Source organism: Molothrus aeneus, chromosome 3 (assembly GCF_037042795.1).
Source record: "Molothrus aeneus isolate 106 chromosome 3, BPBGC_Maene_1.0, whole genome shotgun sequence".
NCBI classification, from domain to species: Eukaryota; Metazoa; Chordata; class Aves; order Passeriformes; family Icteridae; genus Molothrus; species Molothrus aeneus.
In genome coordinates, this window is record NC_089648.1 from 88,897,423 (window position 1) to 88,921,649 (window position 24,227).

The window sequence follows — 24,227 nt, forward strand, 5'->3', positions numbered from 1 at the left end:
GCAAAGTAAGTTCTTAACTCCAAGGTACTGGAACATAATGAACTACTGCTCTATTTGTCCATGTGCTCTCTAGGTCAGAGCCCTCCTCCCATCTGTTCCCAGTGATGCTCTACCCCTATCCAGCAGCTATACCAACTCTTTGATGATTTACCCAAACAGCTTCAACTTGTTTTATGGACTTTTGGTTCTGTTTCAGACCCAAACACATCCTGTAGACCAAAGCTGCTCTCTTACCTCACCATTCCCAGGCCAACTATTTAAACTGATCTATTTCTTAGACATTTTCAATATATTAAGGCTATTTAAAGTAATTTTTCTGAAATGAATCAGTGCACATGAAACAATAATACAGGGGTATTTTAAAACCCCTGGTTCATAAATCCTGTAAGCTTTCCATGTCAAGCTTGAGAAAAATGAGAAAGGATACTGGATAACATCATCCACCTGGTCTGAGGAAGCTGCATCTGCATTTGTTTCCTCAGCTGCCATCACTACAGTTGAGAAAGCCTAGAAAGGGAAAAGCAGCACAGATTTATTCCAGTTCATAGACAGATAGATCTGCATATAAAATAGTGACCTCTGAGCTGAAGGCTATCACTCAGGGGGAATAAGATCTTGGAAGGAGAACTCCAAGAGCGTGTCAGTTCAGCAGCAATCAAAGAACAAGCAAGGTTACACATTACCATGGCAGGAATACAGAATGCAAGACATCACTCTCTGAACTCCTGTGCCTGCATTTTAAATCTCAAATGGTTCTGGGTCCTGACCCATTCTCAGATAAACTACAGAACTGAAAAAATATTCTCAAGGTGAGACTGGTTAAATATTTTGGGGAAGTGATAGAGGTAAGTTGGCTGTGAAGAAATCTATAAAACTGAGGGCCAGCAAGAGTCTGGGTAGGAATATACAATACACAACCAGGGCAGCAGCAAACAAAACACAGCTGGAAGAAGTAAAAGGCATATCCTCTGAACTGCAGGTGGTTAAGCTACAGAGTTTCTTGCAGAGGATGCTGTGGTTGCTAAAATATACTGGTAATGACATCCAGGTAGGTTTACAAAATACAGAAGAACCACTCAAGTTTAGGAAACCTTAGAGCTAAAATGTGATTGTTAGCCAGGGAGACTTTATCATATTAATGTATGTTCTCTTGCTATATTCTCTCTGCTTTTGGCTACAGTATGAGACAGGTTATCAAGCTAGAAGGACCCAGGCACAAGCATTCTCTCCAAGAGGCCCCCCTTGCCTGTTTCCATAAAAGTGTCACAGAATACTTAAAGACAAAAAAAAAAGAAAGGCAATTTTGTTAAGCACAAAATCTGACCTGTGCTGAGCTTAAAATAGAAGCAGAAGCAAAATAATTTCATCAGAGATTAACAGAGCTGGAAATAAATGATTCACAATAGAGAAAGACTTATTGGAGTTACTGTGGGTTCTTGTGGTCTTGTGGACCAAGGTGTGCAATGATTTAAGCTGTCAGAAGGGGCTCTGAAGAAAAGCAGCCATGCAGGAAAAAGGGAAATCAGAATACTGAAAGCAGGTGAAGGCACTGTTGGCATCATCACATACCTCTAACCAATCCACAAGATTGATCAGTCTGCCACATTCCAAATGAAGCTTATACACTATGCATATGTCAGGGGCTTTGTTAGAAATGCCTCCTCCGTCACATCTCAGAGCTTGGTTCTGATGAAAAAAATTGAAGGCAGTAACTTTGATCAGTGTCTAATCTTGAGCAATTCCATGGGCTAGACAGAACATTATTTCAGTTAATTCAGATAGTAGGTATTTTATGCAAATGTTTACTGTTTGTGTGTTTAATGGCAAGTTGATGGTACAAAGGAAAAAAAAAAACAAACCACAAAACCAAACAGGAAAATAAGCACACTATTAAAAAAAAAAAAAGCCAACAAAACCCTCCTACAGATACTTCACTCCTCGTGTTCCTTCTATAACACTTATGCAGCATGTGCTGTAATGAGTGATTATCTGATTATTCTTTTATGCATTTTTTTTGCTAGTTCTATTTACATATGAGAGAGAAATACTCCATTTTATGGAGTCAGGAGAAGAAACTAGTCATGATTTGCCATGTAGAAAATAGGAAAGTATAATTTTTCCCCCAGGCCCCTTAAAAGGAAGAGGAAGACTTACTATAGATCTGTCATATGTACTAAAAATAATTGCTTCTCTCATCTCAGAGTTTTATCTTTGAAATGTAACAATCATTTATCTCTAGCTTGAAACTCAGCATCTGTAAAGGCAAAAGTCTAATTTCTCACTAAGTATACTATGTTTCAGGAAATTCATGGAATCATTAAGGCTGGAAAAGCCCTTGCAGACCATGTGAGTCCAATGATTAACCCAGAACTGCCAAGGCCACCATTAAACTGTGCTCTTTACTGCCACATCCACATGTCTTTTAAATCTCTCCAGGGGATGGTGAGTCCACAACTTCCCTGGGCAGCCTGTTCCAATGCTGATTCTTTCCAGGAAGATAATTTTTCCAAATATCCAACTTAAACCTCCTTTGGTGCAAGCTGAGGCCATTTTCTCTTGTCCTGTTGCAGATTCCCTGGAGAAGAAGCCAATCCTCACCTGGCTCCAGCCTCCTTTCAGACAGCTGTAGAGAGCGATAAGGTCTCTCCTGAGCCTCCTTTTCTCCAGGCTGAACAATCCTTCTCTCAGCTGCTCCTCATAGGACCCTTCCCCAGCTTTGCTGTCCTTCTGCAGATATGCTCCAGCACCTCAATGTCCTTTTAAAAGTGAGGGGCCCAGCACTGGACACAGCACTCAAGATGCAGCCTCCCCATTGAGAGCACAGGGGGACAGTCACTGCCCTGGCCCTGCTGGCCACACCATTGCTGATCCAGGCCAGGTGCCATTGGCTTTCCTGCCCACCTGGACACAGCTGGCTCATGTTCAGCCACTCCTGACCAGCACCCCAGGCCCTTTTCTGCTGGGCAGCTTTCCAGCCTCCTGGATTCAAGGTCATCAGCACTGAACCATTTACTTGGGAAGCTGAGGGCACTGGAGCCAGAGGCAAAAGTCTCTGTACAGCTGCAGAAATTGACAGCATTTCATTTCAGTTTCATGCTCTTTAAGTCAGCTGTCTTAACATGAAAACAACCACTGATCATTCCTTTCAGGTCACAGACATTTGTTCTAAAACACTTTCATATGCTAGTAAAATATACAAGCAACATTAGGGAAGTTATAAAGCTATAGCAATGACAGATATCTTCAAAAGAAAAATGCTTTTCAAGACAGGAAAGAAGGCTAGGCAAAAAAAAAAATTGCTCAAGAATCTGTAGTTTACCCACAGATCTCAATATCTGCAATTTTTGAGACTCAGCTCCAGTTTGGACTCTGTCACTTATGAGACATTTCACAATTTACAGAACACCTAGCAATTTTCAAGTTTATTTACTCTCTACAAGGAACATAAAAGCTATAGACCTTAGGTTAGTATCTGTCAGTTCATTACAAGAGGGCTTCCAGAAAAAATTAGAGAATGTGGCTAACCCCTCACAGTGTTACAATGCTGACATTAGTTCATCAGGAACTCAGAGGCATCATGGTACAGTTCTGTAACTCAGCAGTGTACCACAATAGTTTCCAATACTCCTGTGTTAGTACCTGGCACACGTGAGGTTACACTTCTGGCTGATCTAGATCTTGTGACTCACCACTGCCCAAAAGGACAACACTACACCCTTCCCTTTCCCCTCTCCTACAGCACCCAGCTCTGTAGTTTTCTACTACTCACCCATGTGCCAACCTGGCAATGCTGGACCCTTTGCATTGCTTTTTTAATTTTAAGGTCAGGACAGTTATCACAACCAAGAGAGGATGCAACTTCCAGAGCAACTGCACACTCCTGGAACAGGCTCATCTGTAGCAGCACCTGAGAGATCCCAGCCTCCCCTGTGGTAGCTGGGCCAAGCCTCTGCAGAGCAGTGGAGGGAGCTGGGAGGGAGCTGCAGCTGCCAGCAGGGAAACCTCAGCTCTGAGGCTGCAGCACACGTGTGGTCCCGAGAGGAAATACCCAGGCTGAGAAGCAGGAAGCTGCCCTACAACGAGCAGCCAGCTGTGAACCCATCTGTACAGCACAGAGGTGCTGCTCCCAAAAGAAACGAACAGGAGTGGGAGCAACCCAGAACACAGCTGATAAGGAATTGCTCTTGCCTGACCCTGCCCCAAGGTTAGACAGAGGATTCCTTGCTCTGGAATCAATGCTGTTATCCCAAGGACCAAATCCTCTTTCCCTGATGTGGGAGCTGGTATCCCAAGTTTCAGCTTGTTAAATTTTCAAGGGATCAGGGAAACCAGAATTATGCTGGGTTTGATGCAGGTTTTTTTTGGGTTCTCTTCTCCCCCCCAGCCTGATAAATATGACCCTTGGTTCATGCTTTGCTAAGTAACTAACTGGTAAGCAGTGCATCACAAATTAATCATTCACTGGTACTCTACAGAAGCACTTTTCTGTCCTGGCCTTCTGGAAGGCCTTCCTGGCCTTCTTCTCCAGTTTTGGAGAACTTTGCTCTGGTCACAGTGCAGAAAAACACAAACCATGCAGAAGTCATAGACAGAAAATATTTGACTCACTTGGATTAAAATGCTAAGCAAGGTACTCAGCCAATACTGCTACTGTTAGAAGATATGCCAAAACTTCACAATCTTCTCAGAAAACACTGGAAATATGTTAAAGCATGTCCAAGTACAAAGTACAGCATGACAAAGGGCTTTGAATCTTGTCAACTCATCAAAGAGAACAGAATACTTATTAAAGACATCAGTAGTTACATTTTCTTGGCTGTCCTAGTCTATGTATTTACAAGTTTTCTAAAAATAGAAATTACTGAGGTTCATATTAGGTTTCTTTAATGGTAACTTGCTAACTTCTGTTCTCACAAATAAGCTCTGTAAATGGTTTTAGTAATAACTCCTGCACACAGCAAAACTAATAACCCTCATTCAAATCGAGGACAGTGCCAGCAAACCCAATACAAATCAGACTTCAATACAAATGTAGATTTCAAAGGCTGATCTTTATCAGCCTTTACAGTTCCTGATAAGTGTTAGCTTTGATTCAAGTAGTGCATTACTCTGATACAGCCACAACCAGTATTTTCTTCAAAATTATGATCCATGTTTTAGGAAAAATGTTAGGCAATAAGAACAAGTTCAAGCACCTTCTATAATCAAGTAAAAAGAAATGTATGTTCACTCCTTTTCCAAATCCTAGTCTATTTCTTTCTTTTGGTCATCCTTTCAGTTTGACTTATGAAAGAAGTGGAGAACAGTCTGCTTTTCTCTTCTAGAAAAGGACAGGGTTAAACTGATCCTTTTCTTGGACTCAGAAAACATAGGATATCAATGTACAACAAGGATTAAAATAAAATTGTAGAGGAAAACAAAGGACTTGGTAAAATACACTGTAATGATGCTATTTTAATGTTATGACTCCACCTGAACAGCCTTTACCTTACAGCTAATCTACATAAGTGAGGACTGAGCACCAGCCCTGTTAAGAAAGTCTCTGGAAAGAGTAACAGACACTTTATTTTTCCCTGTGGACAGTCATCCTAATTGCAGTGGAGGACAAAATTAGTTTTCTGCTACATCTACAGAAAAAAGAAAATATCACAGCTAGAACACGCTCTGAAAAATGGATTCCTCCTACAGAACCCTTCCCAGAATTACCTTCACCAGACAGATTCCCCAGCTCCTTGAACAAAGTCCCCAGGTGCTTATCAGCACTTGCTAGTTCTCTGCAAAAACAGCTGAGTACGTGCCAAGATTCATGGAACAGCGAACTCAGCCTTGCACACCGTGCTCCCACAGCCTTGCCCAGGATCCAGCACGGGAGCAGCTCCTCACCTTCAGGTACCAGTGGGGGTTGTTCAGAGCCGTGTGCAGCGCGGTCCTGGGGGCAGCGTTCAGGTGCCCCCGCAGAACGGCGGCGCCGTTGAAGTACGCAATCTCCTGCAGGGTCCTTTCGTCTGCAGGAACAAGGTATCTTCTGGAAAAGCAGGAGGTATGGGGGGTGTGGGGGAGACACAAGCTTCAGCTCAAGGGAAACAACACATTCTACTGCTGTCAGACTATAAAAATGCATGTTTCCCATCCAATACTGAAAAATCTCTGAAAAATAAGATGAACAGCACTGAAATAAACTTTTAAGCAGAGAAACCTGTTATTATCAACCCTATATCTAATGGATTTAGCAGAACTCTAGCTGGGACACTGATAAATTCAAAAATAAGGGCAGCAGCTACAGTGCTAACCCAGTCAAGTACTCCACAGATCTTATTTATCCATCTCAAGGCCTCACCATGAGTCTCTGCTCATCTTGGCCTTCCTAGCTGAAGCTTTTTGCTTGGCAATGATACTTCTGTTAGCTTCTCTGCCTCCCCCCACCCTCTATAATTAACAAATGCCTTCATCTCTTCCCCCACCACAACAAGCCTTTCACATTTTCCACTGCAGAGCTGCCTCCAAAACTGCATCTGCTATGGCTTGCTCACCAAAACAGTTCCCAAAATGGACAGGATATCACACTTGACATCTGTACAGTTTCGTAAGCAGAACAGATCAGCAAAGATTAGGGTAAAGACTCTTGACTTTATTTTGCCACTTATACCCACTCCTCCCTCAACACTGTCTCAGTAGCCAGAGTAGGTTGGTCCATTTGTATTCTAATTATTTCAACTGATCTCTTGGAACAGAGATGTGGTTCATTTGGTTTTGGTTTCTTTAGTTATTATTTTTAGAGCCCTCAAAGAAGGAATAGGAAGAGAAAAAAAAGTGTGCCACAGGGAGCGAGACACAATTTTTACAAGATTAACATATTAGTAAAATTTCACTTGCAACTTATAGTGCAAACTAATGTAGGAATATAAAACAGGAAGGCTCACCTTACAAGACTGTCTATATAGTCAACAACTTCAAAACGAAGCATTTCAAACTTTGTCAGTTTCTTAGACCTCCTTGATTCCTTCAACTCCAACAAAGTCTTTAAAAAAAAGTGGTGCATAAGACTACATGGGAGGCAGTTATTCTCTGGAGAACACAATCTATGTGTTTAACATGTAGAATTAATTTTTGCTGGCATGTTCTCACTGATGATGTTTAAAATGTAATAATGCAGTTATTTTTATTTAGGCCAATGTATTCAGTTCTCAAATCCGTAGGAGTTAAAAAAGTTCAAAGAAATATGTGTTAGGCATAATGTCTAAATTACAAATTAAATAAAAACATCTAATTTGCATTTTAAAATCCTGGTTTATGATAGATTATTTTCTATAATTTTCTATGTGTCAGGAAGGCCTGAAATACATAGTTGGTACTTATTCACTCATTTTTAAGATGAGACATTCACACACAACCCTTTACTCAGAGACCCAGCAACCTGGGAAGAACTAACCATGAACATTTTAAAATATTAATTTAAGGAACCAGTCAGTAAAGCCTAGGCAGGCCTAACCTTCTGAAGGTGATAAAGGTCTGTCTTCTTCTGGAGCTCCTTTTGTGGCGATACGGACACATCTCGTTCTTGGGAAGCTTCTGCTACTAGAACAAAACTAATGTTTGATATGTGGGGTAGACTTTTCCTACATAACCTCCTAACCCCAAGCACTCTTCAAAGTACTCAGCAGTTCCTTGTTCACACAGACGCAACCACAGGCAGCTTTTGGGTCTTGCATCTTGCAGAAGATTGTTAAAAAAGGAGTCTGCAGTACAGCTTAGCCAACAGTGATTAAGTAACAATTCAGCAAAGGCCCAGCACAAGCCTTGCACATCACTTTAATTCTGTTTAGGTCATCCTAGGTCATACCCTCAACATTTGTTAATTTGACAGATTAGGACTAGGTACTACTCATGCTTTTGGAATATTCAAAAAGCCACATGCTGCATTTTTTTTCCTTCTCATGTGCAGAAAAATAATGAGTAAGAAATGAGTTCTCCCTACCTAATGCAGAAACTGCAACCAGAGCAGCAAACAGAAGCATGCTAAGGTATTTCATTGCCCAGTTTTTTTCTCACTTTAATTAATAAGAAAATTATATCTTCATGGACATGTAGTTCCGTGATCAATTACACCAATTATTAGTAATTTTTAGGTAAAAACAAAAAAAGCAAAACCTCACAAAGCACAATCAGTGCCAGGATGAGTGATAATCAGAAAAAAAGGAATCTAGATTTCTTGCCTTATTCAAGAAGATGGCAGATGGAGATTCCACCCACACATCACAGGTAAAGCTCTATCAGCAGTGACAATCATGATATTTAAAAGCTTTTTGGTGACCTGCAGAGAACAGTTTGGTACCTTCCAGGGTCCTGTGGACATTCATCTGAGTGTTGAAGACTTCAAATCAGAAAACTTCCTCTCCACTAGTACAACAATATATTTTATTTTCCAAATCCTGCAGCTCAAAATAGACTGAATGTGAAGATATTTTGTTTGTTCAAGCTTCATGATTTTGAGTGTTACCTCATGTTTTTCAGTTCATTAGGCAGTCAGGACAATGGACTCTGTTGTTGTTATAAAATACAGTATTTTGGACTATCCTTTCACTTTAAGAGCTCTGTGGGCAATTTGGGTACATCACATTTTTGGTAGACATCTGAGAACCCTCATTAAAGATCAACACCATCACATAAATATAAAGTAAAAAGTTATCTAACGCAGCAATCTATTCACATACAGTATATCTTAACTTCCCCTTCTCACTTCTCCTTTGGAGATGAAATTAAATCCACTTTGAAAAGAAACTAAGATCATTCATGGATTCAGTAGACCTTCTCTATTTTAAACTCATCTTCAAATCCTAAGTAAACATAAATACTGTCTTTTTTGCTTTATAGTTCTGCAAGTTCTGAATCCCCAGAGCTGTTGTTCCTTATTCATTTCCTCAAGGTAAGAATCCAACTACTTAAAAGCCTTTTGCTTGAATTCTTTTTTTCCAAACTAGACAAACCTTTGGTTTTCCATCATAGTTCAGATTCCTCAGTGCTGGTACCAGCAGTGACATACACAGCTTTTTCAAAGTGATGACCTATTTCCTCTACCACAGCTCTGCTCTTACTACAACTATTAAAAAATACACGGTACAGACAAGAGCTGATTCTTTCGGACAACCCCCAGTTAACCCTACAGTGTGATGTGACTACTTTAATTAATACTGATTGCATTTGGGGATGCAATCAGTGCATCTTGTCCAATGCTGTACAGCAACCACACTAGTAATGAGCTTAATTAATATGCATAAAACAGACCAGATTATAACCAATTAATCTTCAAAAGCCAATCTTTGTGGAGTGCTTCTCCATAATCCAGGGAAAGCAATAACATTCCTATTCCAGAAGAATGCTGGAATACATCATACTCGTGTTTCAGAGAAAATGCAGCAGTTTCAGTTAACCTGCCTCTGAAAGACAGAATGCTGCTACTCATTTGCCTTGCCAAACTTTGAAATATGTCCTGGACCATGAACAATCAATTCTAGGGGCTTGACAGGTCACAGCAGAGCTGACAACTGGCACTTGGGGTCCTAGCTCTAAACATGCAGGGGAAGGAACCTTATATTTGGATTAAATTCCATGTCATAAGGACTGCTTATGCAGTCCTTGCCTGTCTGCTGCTATTTATCTTTAAAACCAGTTTGTTTTTAGCAACTACAACATCTGCTAAAATGCTCAAAATACATGTATGAGAGATTTAGGGGATAATGTTTGCTGATCTGTCCAATTTCTTATCTTACATCACTCTTCCGTATTATAAAAAACACGAACCACATACCAGTAGAGAATATAAACATTTCCTAATTTTGTGCATGTATTAAAAAAAAAGTCCTGCAAATATGATGGTTTAATATGATGACAGGCTATCTCAGGGAAAATGGTCAGATTACAAAATAGCTTTTATATAATCTGTAATGGAATACATGATGGTACACACCCACCTTCTAGATTCTGAAACTGGGTCAGGAACTCCTTCAACTTTTCTACTGCCCTATCAAACTCCTTTCCAGAAGATGACATCAAAATTTCCACACATTGTTGGAGTATGGTTACCAAATCAGTCTTATTCAGCATCCTAAAAGACAAAATTGTTGGCTGAAGTTGAAATGCAGAATGATGAAACAGCTTTCAATGTTCTTAGTTGAAAAAAGTTAAAAAAAACCCCAACAAATTGAAAAACTCCTTTTAAAAGAAAAAATCTCCAGGATTACAAGCATTCAGTCTTGCAGCAAAGTCAATTTTTTTTTCCTGCTATCATTAATAGAAAGAAACAAACCAATTAGTTTTGGTGATGATGTCCTTCATGTTTTCTTGCAGAACAGTCATTTTCCTGATTATCCAAAAACACTTGCTGGACACAGGAGTTGCAATTTTTGAAACTGTGAGTCAGACATCAAACCAAAATTAAAAAAAACCCAACACTCAAAACCAATTCATGGTAGGGTTCAGAATTCATTCCCAAAACCAGTAAATGAAATGGTAAAAAAAAATTCCCTATGTAAACAGATCCACAAAATTAATCTCTGTGACTCAGAATGACTCTCAAATGAAATCTGTATGCTTTTTTCTGCATTTAATTGCTGTAAATCTAACCATCACTAGAATCCCAGAACCATTCAAGTTGGAAGGAATCTCCTGAGATCCAGCCCAACCTCCAGCTCAGCATTTACTTACTATTTAGTTATTAGGGCCTCTCCCAAGTGTCACTGAGCACTGCCCAGTCTCAAAATCTTAATGTAAAAGATATCAAAGCAGTGATGGTGGTCAGTGTCTCAAGCAGTGGGTTTCCATATCAGCTACCTAAAAACCGGCTAAGAAATTTAAGGAAGAATTCAGAGGAGGCTGGGGAAGCTCTTTGGATATCTGGAGGGACAACTGCAATTTGAGCTCTAGTTTTTAACTGGCAATGGATACTAAATGCTTTAAAAGGTTAAAATTTAAAACTTCAGTTTATCTGCTTCAGGGTTACAGATTTTTGCAAGTCAGATATTGCATTCAGATGCACTTGTTGTGTACAGAAAAGCATCAGGAGTTAACAACAGAAAGTGTGACCTTGACCACACAAAACATTTTGAAACTGTCTCATACTATAACGGGTAAACAAGATAGCCTTGCTCCAGGCCAGACAAAACACTGCAGTTAAACATCCAACATGGAGAGAAAATAAGGGAATGGGAAAGAACAAATTTATTTTCCTACAATTATTCAAAAGGAAACTGCACGTTCTAGAAAAGCTTATTTACAACAACAACGGGAGGATTACAGGGCTCAAAGACAAGGCAAGAAGACAGCTACCACATATGAGAAAACAGTAAAGATCCTTTGCAACCTTTTAGGTTTGAGATTACTGCAAGGTAGGCCAGGTATCAGTGGGGTTAAGATTTTAATTTGGTGAGGAGTCAGACTTAAAGCAGGAAGGCAGATCTCAGATTACCAAAAGGCAGCAAATAAATCTAACTCTGATTATTCAGACAAGTTATACAAGAGAAGAAAGGAAGCTACAATGAAGTCCACAGAAACTCCTTCTGAATGCTGAAGAGGGAAATCACCTGAAGAAGCGATACCATGTTGGTCAGCACCGGTCACAGAAGGGCAGGACTGTGATAAGCAGTATGTGATGAAAAGCCACCCATAATCAGCAGACAAAAACCAGAGTACAATATCTAGACAGAAGACAAGTCCTTGAAGTTTTGCCACCCAAAAGGTTGATGAGATGTCCCAGCCAGTTAACTCCACATAACTAATCGAGTGAGATGCTCTCCAATCCTCTTGTGATGGAATTAATGCAAAATGAACTGAAGCTCACACATTCTCTGTCACCCCATGGCATCTTTTACACTCTGGAAAACTCAGATAGAGTAACTACTGTCTAGATTGCTCAAGTGAGATTACACCATCTTTGGGAAGAGCACTTCTAGCAGAAGGCATAAAAGCCTGTCCAGGGAAAAGCTGAGGTAGAGAAGCCAATCATGAAAGAAACACAATTCAGAAACTTAAAACCTTACATTCAAACATAATTCATAAAAGGCAAAAGAGGTACTCGGTTAGAAAATGAGAAATAAGCTGATCTAAAGCTTCTCCATTTTTTACTTTCTAAATATAAGGAAAAAAAAGATGGATTCCAGAAAAACACTGAAAAGGAGTAAGGGATGGGGAAGGGTGAACATAAGGATATCAACAGGTGATAGGAAGGCAGAGATATTAAGGAACAGTGAGTAACTTTTAAACCTGAGCAAAAGAGGAAAAAAAAGATTGTGAGTAGAAGGTGAAAGACCACATTTTATAATTTTCTTCTAAAAGATAACAGCAAGATTCTATATAGAAAAAGCAGAGATGAGAAGATTTGTAAAAAGGCAAACAGAAGTTAAAAGCTGAAAAAATGACAATCACAGCTAGAATTCCAAGTACTTGAAGAAGTTGTGTTGGACAAGTTTTGCTAGGAAAATGACGGAATTTCTGAATTAAAACAAAAATATATAAAAATCATAGAATCACCATCTATGAAAGCAGAGCCCATGATCACTGTATTTCTATCAGAGGCTCCCACAGTGAGAGCCAGGACCACAAGAACAACAGGAGGGAGATGAACAGATAAGAATAAAAGGGGAGCAAGCCAGAATCTGATGGCAGCATCAAATCTGAGATATGAGAAGAGACAGATGAATTCAGAGAGGATGAAAGCAAATTAAACAAAGGAGAATAAAAAGGCCAAGAGTTATTAAGAGATTATGGTCAGACAGTAGAGAAAGCAGAATGCCACATTTGTGGGCAAGAGCTGAGAAATGACTGAGTGCTGTCAAGATTCAGGAGAATCAGAGAAGGAACACAAAGGAAGGACTGCAGAAATGACAACTCAAGCATGTAATCCTTTTAAAGGGATGAAGGTAAAGAACACAGAAAAGTGGCTATGTGCAAGAACCACTCAGTATGGCAAAGGTACAGTTTAAAGACTGTATTTCCTTGTGTGTGTGTGTATCAGCCCAGAAAGCTACCCTCCATCCACCACTGAAATCGTTTTTTTGTGCAGTTTTACTGCCAGACACATCAACCTGAGCAGCTCAGGGGGTCTGGGAGAGGCAGTGACAGTTATGGGGCTGTGTGACAAAGCCAAGGAATCATTTGAATGAGTGCAGTATCAGGAGACAGACACTGCCATATGTCTGTTGAAAGCACATTTAGAAGTCTTCAGCTGCAACATTGCAATTGAAAGGTTTTCTATCAAGAAAAGTGGCTTTGACAACTTTGGCATTTTAAACACTGACAGACAACACAAGTACAGTGTCTCCTAAAGTCCTATGCTCACAGTATCAGAAAAAAATAACTCAGTCCCTGTAAAAACTGTTAAGGCAAATCAGGAAGAGAAGGAAAGCAGTAAAATAAAAAAAGAAAGGCCTCAGCTACTATTCACTGGGAAGAGATTCTAATTTTCACAACAGATTAAAATTTAAGACAACTAAGGCTAATAATTTGATTGATAATATCTACCACAATCATACTTTAAAAGACAAAACCCGACTCATTCTCATTCACACAAAGTAATCTCAGTGGTTTCAGCAAAATTACTCAGGGCATATGAGATATGAGAACCTGCCTGAATTTCACAGAAATCAGTAGAAAACCAAACTGAAAACAGCAGCCAATTACACTTGCAAACAACCCTAAAACTAATTGTGAACAGGTAATAGCCTTAGCTTTAAGTTCCAGAATAACTGATGACTGATACTTTCCATGTGTACAGCAGTATTAAAACAAAATGGAGAAAAAAAATCACCTTGCTAGTTGAAGAGATGACTCATACTCCTCTGTCTCCCACACTCGGTTTTCCAAACAAGCACAGTGCAACTCCCTGATCTGTTATGCAGAAGGTGAAGAAAGGATAAAGTGTTTTACAAAGTAATACAGGAATCTTACAACAAGCTGTTCAAAGCAATATGCAATTCCTTTAGAGCCTGTTTTCCAAAGATGCAGAATGATTGCAAAAGGAATGACAGCTCTTAATATCTTCCAGAACTAAGCTTCTGCTGGAGACTTGCTCTGCACCAGGTTCCAAACAATTAACATTCAGGTGAAGTTAACTGCAGTGAACAGAAAGGAACTCCAATTAAATACCCCAGCTAAAACATCCTTTTATTCTCAAACAGTTCATGATGCTTTTGTAGTCAGTGAGAGATTCTAGTAACAGTATGGAATACATTGAGAACTGAGAGACAGGTGCACATGCACAGAATATATAATTGCTCTTCTAGCAGAAGAAATTGCTTCGCATAAGAAGGTGGAATAAATGACATCAGAGCAATAGGACTATTAACAGAGCAATTATCACTGTTCCTCCTACAATTGCTTTTTTCTGTACAGAAGGCTGCTAAAAACTCAGTCTCTTTGTCTGAATTTGACTAGTGAACCAATAGGTGGTAGAAGAGTGTACACAGTAATGCATACAGGTAACCTCAGATGTGGGAAAGTCAATGTGTGGATCCTCTTGCTGATCTGTGCACCTGCCTCCTCCTGGAAACTCCTTCCTGTTGACTGACAAGGTATCATCCATGCCAGTAGAGAAACCACAAACTCTCATCCTCTGCCCATAGAAAGAGAGCATCTCTCTCCATTTTAAGGAGCAGGGGGCAAAACAGCACATTATAAATAAAGAGTAAATATTTATTTAACTGTCATACTTTGAGGGAAAAAAAACCCCAAACCAAAACCACAATAGCAACAACCCAACAAGACCCACACATAACAGAACATCACCTGCTTGCCCAAAGGATACTTTGGAAGAGAAGATGTGAAAACATGAAGACATCTCAAAATTCGAACATAATTTTCATGGTAAACATGTAAGTCCTCCAGCAACTTCTCTGTTTCTTCCTACAGTGGTGATAGAATCATTTAAAAAGTAATTCTGACATCCATTTAAAACTCCCATAAAGCACTTAAAATTACTCTGAACTTTTGATATTATACTGTGCTATGATTTAAATCATCAATCTTAAATGGAGACCACTAAGCAAATGAGCTGTATTTCAACAGTACACTGCATTCTCATTGCATATTGTTACCTTTACTTTCTTCCTCCACCTCACTAGAGATTTGCTATTGACTAGCACTAGTATTCTACCATTTTCAACTATATTTAGGCCTTTAGACTTGAAATGTCATCTCATAACAATGAGAGTATACACTATTCCTTTAGCAGGCAATGAGAAGTTACGTAGCTACTTTTACTCGAAAACTTGCATTTTTATACTGCAAATGCATTTAAAATTCATTTCTTATATTGTGGGTGGCTGTTGTTTTTATTAGTTACATGTACAAAAAAAGACCAGCTCACATAAAACAAAGAAATATTTAATTAATTTTCCTATGTGTTTTTAATTTGATTTTGCTTATTCATGTGTCAAGAACAACAGAAATAAAAAAAAATCACATTTAAGAAACAGAAATTATTGACTACTGCTACTGAATTTTCTGGATGGCACCACATTATCACTGGCCTGCCATAGAAGCATTTATTGCTTTTGGAAAGCCACATTCAAAAATTCTGGTACCTGTACTGAAGTCATCTAGTCTTTGTGGTCATTACATTTAAGTCTGTGAATCAAAAGATCTTCTTTCCTCTGTCTTCAGTCAAAAATAAAGAGGAAAACCCACAGAATCCTCTCTACGTATTTAATTACCCTTTTGCCTAACTCTGAGCAAACTATTCCAAATGGAAAGAGAAAAACAAAATAAGCCACTGAAGTTTTCTAGACTGAAAGTGAAACAAAGGGTATTAAAGATAAAAGAAAAGCAAAACCTTGTCTACAGGCAATATAAGGAGGTACAGATGTATGGAAAGAAAAGGTATCACATTGAAAAGACTGAAAGTAACAAAGACAGTGCTACAGAGAGCTTTCTGATGTTAAAAAAAGTTTTAAATGATTAAAAACATTAACAATCTTTCTCCCCTTTTAAGAGAAATTTAAGAGTCACCGATATAACATCTGTTAAGGCACCCTCTAAAACCTTAGGGCAGACATTCACAAGTCTGTATTTTAAGCAGGATCATTATGAAAAAAATTATCCCCACCACAAAATAAACTAAGAAAAGAAAACAAGTTCTCTCTAATGCTGCTTCATCAACCTTATTTCCCCAAACCCCAAGAATTAACACATCTGTATTTCCCTCATCTTGATCATAGCTCAAGACAGATATAGTTAATATAAGTAAATAGCAATGTATTTTGCCAAATAATGAAGTGAAAAGGCATAATCCATTTTAGAAGAGTTTGAAAATATCATTAAAAGACTATGCAATATTATTTCCAGAACAGAGATAAAAGACATAGATTGCCACATTTACATAGTTTCAAATTAAATCTGCTGTGAAACATTTCAGACAGATTTGTTTAAAATTACGATGTGAAATTGCTTTCAAAACTGATAATTTTAAATAGGTGAAACTCTTTCCATAAATATTAAAGTGGTAACAACATGGAATATAAATGAGGCTGATAAAGTGTATTGCAGATTTAGGGGCTAAGCTGGAAGACTTAAAAGACTAAAGTGAGCTGGTGCTGAAACACAAAGTTCACATGAAAGATTACTATAGTGATTTTGAAAGTGTTTCCAAAGCTGGGCATGACACTGTAGATTAGCATGACATCAGAATAAACAGCACCTCATTAATGCAGCAGTGGGACCTTTTTTTCCCAGGCAGAATATTCTGCCAGCTTGGCAAGGCAGTAATGGTCCCACCTCTATTGTGGAGATTAGAATAAATGTCTGCAATTAAAATCTGTGAGAAGCATCATATGCACCTAAGTATGAGAATTCCAGTTTCCTTCCCAAAGTTAAAAGTTGAGGCTTGTGAAATAAGGGGTGTATTATTAAACATGTAAGGTCAAAAACATATAAAGTTTAAGCTGATGGTTATTCAGCTTTCAAAGCAGGTGTAAATAAAGGGCAAGGGAACAGTTGTAACTTAAGTTATTTTTGCCAATGAAGACAATGGATCAGAAAATGATGTAAAATCATATCTCATCTTGAATACTGTAACTGTACTTGCCATATTGCTTGCTCCTAACTTCACTCCAGCCATTACCATTGTTCTTCACACTTGAAAAAGACTTACACACCAGGCAAGTCCACCATTTGCCTGACAGGTTACAAATACTTGAAATGAAGAGTCAGGAGAAACCCTTTATCTTCAGCAATGCTTCCACTGGGACTGGCTCAGATGGTGAAAATAACCAACAGATTTTTGTTGGTGAATTCCTAAAGGGTTCATAATAGTAGTAGTCTGACTTCAACCCATTGGCAAAGCTTCAGATAAACATATAACAAATAAGTTTTAATCCTGTATGAGGTGTAGGGTGAATGTGTGCCTTGGGACACAGACTCTGCTCTACTGAGTTCAATCAGAAACTATGCAGAGGCTATGAAGGATTAAAAGCTTATGAAATAACCTCCAAGATAACTTACACATTCTTCAAACACTTAACTGACCTTCCAAGAAAGTCAGTCTGGGCAAGCATGAAAAGACCTGGTCATAAATAAACCTTGTATCCTTCTTTTTAAGCAATTATATTTCTAGACATAGCTAGAAGTTGATGTAAGAAAGTTGTGCAGCTTCATCTAAAGGCTGACCTGGCAACCCTAGAGATTTGGAATTTTGATCTGCCAATCCTAATTCTTCATTACTGGTCACAAAGCACAGTATGTTCTGTATGAAAGATATTAAACAGAACTATATGTCTTGGTCTTGTATTTTATTATATTCCACAAAGTGATATATTGGGCAAGTTATTTCTGTTCTCCAAAGACATTCTTAAAATTTTACCTTTAAGAAGCTGTCGTTTGTCAGCAGTTCAATCTGTTTCCCTGACTCTTGCTTTTCCACATACCTTATTGGCAGGAAAAAAATAAAACCAACATAAAATTATGATGTAAAGGAAGATCCTAGGGTGAAAAACATTTAAAACGCTTATGCTGCTATAAGTATTATGCATCTTTCTTTGGAAAGATTCAAAAGGATTCAAAAAATCCAACAAGTTGAAAGGCCACTCCAAAACTCTAGAGATTATGCTTCAAATCAGCTTAACAAGTTCAAAAGTGATTTACGGTTATTTGTCAGAATAACTTGTTTCTGTATTAAGAATGAGAAGGAAAAAAAAGTAAATTCAAGTGATTACACATCACAGAAGCTGTACTCTCTAAACTAGAACATTAAGGCTTCCTGAAATTATTTAGAAATGTCCTCTGTTTGATCAATTTACCTTTGCTATAGAAAGTGCACAAATGAACTACAATGTTCACAGAACCACATTTATAGATTCTTTTAATTTTTTTTAAAGCTAATCAATACATGATTGTCCAAGAAATGCATTTCCATCCTTACCTTCTAAAAGAGGGCAGTCTTCGAATGTTTTCACACTGATCATGTGATAAAGAATAAACTCTCTTCTTAATGTCTGCCAGGTGGCAACACAGTACACTGAGAGGCTGGGAATAGAAGTGCTCCACAATACAGAGCTGAAAAACAAACCAAGAACTAGGGATGTTAATAAAATTCAATCTCCCTGCTACATCTACTTTTTAATGCTTTCTTACTAATACATTACATATGCTACAATGGTAGTAATGGCACTCCTTTAAAAAAATTAATTACAATTCATAAATATTCCCTAAGTCACTACAGGACATTGATTATACAGCTGTTCACAGTCACATAATAACCTTCTTTGCTATATGTGCTATTCATTTTCAGTACCTCAGCTTTTCCCCCCTTCTTATATAACATCACACCTAGCTATAATGACATGATGCTGATCTCTTGTATTTATCACTTCGAAAATCTGATCTGCAATTGCTTCATCCTTGAATTATTTTACACACAAGGACACAGCCATACATGGTCAGGTCTAAAACTTGTATGTGCATGTCAGGCCAATGCAGAAGTACTAAACTTTGATGACTCTTTCAAACAAGAGGAGCTGAAACCTATGAAACACCACAAAGGTCTGTCTTCAAGAAGAGGTACTATGGTCAGGATATTTTTCCTGGCCACCTGTAATCATTGAATCTTATATATCAAAAAATCAGAGAAATTCTAAATGTATATGACATTAAAAGGGCGTATTTTGCTAGCAGATTCACACATGGAACTAGGTAAGAAAGAAACCATTTCACAAGCCTGCATTAAAACAGATGACAGGGCCTACAAATTCTTCAGAGAACTCTTGTCTGCAATCCACAAAAACTACAAGGAGACCTAGACACAGAAATACATCTAGATATGAAGAACTATACAAGACAATAAAAACTTAACTATCATGCTCTCTAGAGACTCTTTTTGGAAACCCTCTGAGCTCTTCCACTTTGTCTCCTGAGAGAGGGTAAATGTAACTCCCACAACTCTGCTACACAACTGCTTGGAGCACAAGTATTACTTCCTCTGAGGCACCAAGTAAATGACCCTGCAGCTCCTATTTCCCTGAAAAGGCAGGAAATGTGCATCCAGAAATTGTGCCAGAGGAGTTCAAGTGGGGAAGAAACTCTGCTGTAGCCTACTCACACCTACACAAACCAGAGACCAAGGAGCTGGTACAGATGATCAGAACTGGGGACTTCTGTCAGGGCTGCTAGAAAGCTACAAATGAATCTATAGCAAAATACAGCTCTTTCTGCCCACTAAGCCAGGTCACCCTTTTAAACCTAACCTTAAAATATCATTGGTTTTGTGGCACAGTAAGCTTTTATTTGTTTCTTCATACAGGTCCTACAAGTTTGCTCTTAAACCCTTATCAGTAAAGATTTTAAAATATCCATCTGTTCACAGATCCAAACTGTTTCAAAAGGATATTTTTTCATGCAATTCAGCAGTACTAGGACCTAAGAAATCTTTCAGTGCCTAGTAATTACCCATTGTTTTCACAACCATCATTTGAATTCTTGTTACCACTGCCTACCTGAAATCCTTTGATAAAATTCTGTACAGAAAAATCATGGTACAGGAATATGTTGATGAGAACCTGCAGAACTTTTTCTCCCAGTTTGAAGGGAAACCGGGATGTCAGAAGCAGCTAAAAGGGAGACAAAAAGAAGAAGTAGCCACAGCAGAAACTCTCTCCTGAATTCAAATCAGTAAAACTTATATGTGCAACTTGGTAGAACTCTTAGTATGTGTTAACATTCAACTAAATGAGATACTAAATACACTGCCAGCTTCTAAAAACAGTATTTCTACTAAAATATCCTTGCAAAGATTGATTTTTAAAGTTTATTATTTTACTGCATTTTCCTAAGTACCTTTCACTAATGCAACATTTTAAGTTAATTTTGCTTAATGCTATTTTTGTAAAAGTACAAATAGAACAGAGACTGCTGTAATAAACAATGATACCACTACTTTCAGCATGTGTAACAGATTTTGGAAATCCTGTGGTCTACCAAGAACCCACAGGCACAACATTTACATGGCTTGAACATATGGATAACTCAGCTAATGTTTGACAGGTGGCAAAACTCAGGCTGAACTTTATTTTTCAGAATTTTAGCTAAGTTTCAAAGCTATCTTTTTCTGGAACAAAGTAAAACTGAAATTACAGCTCGACTTTAATGAAGAAGTGTGAATGTCAAAGTGTAATTGCACAAGGCAATGCAAATGGAAGATGAAAGCAGGTGTGTGTATGTGTGTCTCAGTATGAGAAGAGAGCTCTCAGTATTACACTACTCTGCACCTGCAAGTAGAAATATCTAAAATCCACAGCTCTCGGGAACAGAGTCCTTTCCAAAACCTTCAAACAAACCTGCATCTAAAGGCTACACATGTAAACTGTGTTTCAATACGCACACACTCCTCATTTCTATTTAGAAAGGGAGTTACCTTGTCAATTATAGTAGACAGGTGCTCCTTACAGGAAAGGGACTGGAAAAGCTCTATGCACAGCAGAGAGGACACTGAGTGAGGAAGTAGTCTGTGGATAATCATTGGTGATGTAGCAATTCCAAAAATCAGCACTAGAGGTAATTCATGGATATGTTGACTGGATAATGGGGGAAGAGGACAAAAATAATAGTTACATTATAGAAGCTTGTGTAACAAATGCATTATGTTCCTACTACAGCACTGAGTTTCAATGCAGAAAGGGGTAAATTAAAAGATTTGCTGCTGATAAACCAAAAGAAGAATTCATGTGGAATAAAATTAAAAAGAAAGGATGCTATTTAAAGCCCTAAAGTAGATAAGAAAATGAAACTCCATTTTCAGATTCAGATTTCAGAAAGTGGCACAAAAAGCATCATTTCCATAAGTTTTGTGCTGATCCTAGCTTCCCAAAAAGTTATATTCAGAGACCTGAGTCTTAAAATAGGATTTTTTTTAAAGATACAAAGAAAAAATAAAAAGCTACATTAAATAGGTAACAGCCAAGAAAATGTACAAGATTTACACCTTTTAATAAAGTCAAAATAAATATGGAATATCTCCAATGTCCGGAGATAGTGAGTGTTCCAATTACACTTTAAAAAATTTCCAACTTCTCCAGATTAAACTTCATCTTCAGATAATTTTTTAGTATTTGCTTTAGAACTGAAAATCAGGACTGAATGTGTAATCCTTGAGGACAGCATACAATTTATACAAAATACAATGTTTTCTCTGTATTTTCAGTGTTTCCATTTTTAGTGGTTTCAAGGAGGTACAAAGTATGCTATCTTATATACCTTCTAGGTTAAAATTGTCAACTTATTCCTTTCCTTTGTTTTTGCCACAGCAACTTTTTGACTTTGGATTTTAATTGTTATCCCACAATTACTTTGTTTCTCTAACTCCTCAAATGAAATAGCTGAAGACAAACATAAAACCAATAAGCTTCATACATTACTGTCCACTGCTGATAACCTTAGAGAATCTTAAAAAGGAATCAGAACTTGTGATCAACAAATCATAGGAATTTCTCACATTTGTCCACTTCACCTTTATTATTAAACATGTTTAAGACTGAGATGAAGATAATAACACAAGCTATATAATTTCTTGCTGTTAGCACAAGTGAATTGCTGAGGAATTGCAGCCCCAATTCTAACAGCTCCAACCTTGGGACTTAAGCGCATGGTGCTCTTTTTGGAAAGCAGCATGAGTTTTTGATTAGCATGCCTGAGATAACATTAAGGAAGACAGAAACAGAATTACATGAAGGAAGACAGATTACATTAAAGAAGAACAGAAGTACAGGAGGCCCTGAAGTAGTCAGCTGCTGCTTACAGATCCTGGCCAGCTGGGGAAGTTTTATATACACCCCTATTAGTAAGCTAGTGACTCTTTAGGAGCAGCATTACCTCAGCAGTCACACAAAAATACACTCTGAAAACAATTTTAAAAGATCTAGACATCTTGAAAATTTATTTTCACATTCACAAATTTTTCAACAACTAGTACCAGTAAATCCTATCATGTGAAGAATTCAATCAGCCACCCCTTATCTCAACCTGGCCCTTAGGCAATCTGGTTCACAGTCTGAAGTTTAGCTTTAGTGTAATTTACCCCTAAAACATAGCAAGTAGTTTTTGCTCAATCACTGCTGCAAAGAAGCAGCACAATATTTGATTCCAATGCTTCACTAGCCTAACTGTTAAATTTCAAAACAGCTGCAAACAGAAAACAGGTAAAGGAGTGGAAGAACTAAAGTTCAAGTCACATTACCTGCTGATGACTATGAAGTCTTGAAGAACTTTTGTGGTGAAACTTTCCATGTCTCTGAATATGACTACAACTGGAGGAGACTGCCAGTGTCTAGAGGAGGAATTTCTTTTTTTGCTTGGAGTTTCAGAATCTGTTTTCTTTAAAGCCATTAAGTAAACATTAATACACAGAAGCCAGCAAAATAAAAAAGACTGAATCATATCTATGATATTACAGTACTCCAAATTGACATGACTGACTTTTTGTGAGCTGTATTTATTATTAGCACTCAAAACTGCCATTTTTCTTCCTTCTGTTTGGCATAGCATGAAGTACAAAGAATAAAGAGACTTTAAACACACAATCCAACAATGACAAGAATAGCTCTGAGAGACAGAACTGGTGGAGTTCTGTTGGGAATGCAGGAGATTTGAATTGTGTACACAGACACTGCTTGTTTTCTATATCTTTACCCAGTAATAAAAAGACCATGCACTCAGTACACTTTGGTTTATCACACTGCTCTAATGAAGTCATCAGAAAATCAGCTGTAACTTGTATTCATGACAGAAACAAAACTTAAAACTTCAATAGCTTTAGAAGACAAAGATATGAAAACATTTTGAAAGTTATTTCCTTACTGCTTGCCAATGTAGTGTGGGCTGCAGATGACATCATGGCCCTTTAGCACTAATACAGTACCTTTGCCCTGGATGGCTGTTCTTCTGTAAAGTTTTGTTTTAATAAACAAAATAACTCAGCACTCCTGGGAGAAAAGCATCTGGCATGAAGCTGATACTGCATTTTAATCTTCCAGTTCCCAATTAAACATATGATAAAATAGTACTTCTTGCTTGTGTTTGATAATTCTGACATTCATACATCATAGTAACTAACTCCACATTGTTTCTATGTGTCACACATTATATTCAAATCACCTCAATATCACGTTATTTTTAAAAAATTAACCTTCGGCATTTTCTCACAGAGAGCTGAATTATTAAATTTCTGTTTTAAACACAAAGCTGGGTTATTAAATTTGTTTTGAAGGTCAGACATTTTGATAAACTGGGGATAAAAAAGGCCAACAACATACCTTTGTTACACTGTCATACCAGCTGATGAGAGAAGGCATTGAACAACGTATTCTATTCTGTGAAACCTGCACACAGTCCTCATCTTCCAGTGAGTCCACATCTATATCACACTTCATCAGCTGTCCCATCAGCTTCTGCATCAGATTTTTTATACCTTCACAAAACATTTTGAGAAACGTGGTAAAGACATTTGGTTATCTGGCAACCCTTCTCTGTCTCATACTGTAAGAAACGACCCCAAAGTTATTACTCATTATTTCCCACATTTCTAATTACTCTCCTTCTCTCTCCAGAATGCACATCTCCTGCTCATGAAAGCATTAATGATATGCATGCTGTTCATGCAATTTGCCTAGATGGCAACAACTGAGGTTAAGATGTTGGTCTTCCATCTTCTTAACTGTTATGCTACAGCTAAGGAGCATTGCAATCTTCAGTGTTTT

At 38.0% G+C, this 24,227-nt stretch overlaps 1 protein-coding gene across 2 annotated transcripts in view; it reads right to left on the minus strand.

The window, feature by feature from the left end:
• The window catches only part of ORC3 (origin recognition complex subunit 3), a 35,037-nt gene that overhangs the window by 1,271 nt on the left and 9,539 nt on the right, over positions 1 to 24,227 (minus strand). The window contains exons 6-19 of one of the 2 annotated variants that reach the window (XM_066547342.1): positions 23,784 to 23,938; positions 22,709 to 22,845; positions 20,891 to 21,050; positions 19,974 to 20,087; positions 18,404 to 18,537; positions 17,846 to 17,909; positions 14,776 to 14,892; positions 13,799 to 13,878; positions 9,969 to 10,102; positions 7,490 to 7,572; positions 6,921 to 7,018; positions 5,884 to 6,025; positions 1,570 to 1,686; positions 428 to 507 (exon numbers count right to left, since the gene is read on the minus strand). In XM_066547342.1, the coding sequence (XP_066403439.1) occupies positions 428 to 507; positions 1,570 to 1,686; positions 5,884 to 6,025; positions 6,921 to 7,018; positions 7,490 to 7,572; positions 9,969 to 10,102; positions 13,799 to 13,878; positions 14,776 to 14,892; positions 17,846 to 17,909; positions 18,404 to 18,537; positions 19,974 to 20,087; positions 20,891 to 21,050; positions 22,709 to 22,845; positions 23,784 to 23,938 (1,615 nt within the window). Of the gene's footprint in view, positions 1 to 427; positions 508 to 1,569; positions 1,687 to 5,883; positions 6,026 to 6,920; positions 7,019 to 7,489; positions 7,576 to 9,968; positions 10,103 to 13,798; positions 13,879 to 14,775; positions 14,893 to 17,845; positions 17,910 to 18,403; positions 18,538 to 19,973; positions 20,088 to 20,890; positions 21,051 to 22,708; positions 22,846 to 23,783; positions 23,939 to 24,227 lie in introns of both variants that reach the window. The other variant, XM_066547340.1, reaches the window with a different exon arrangement.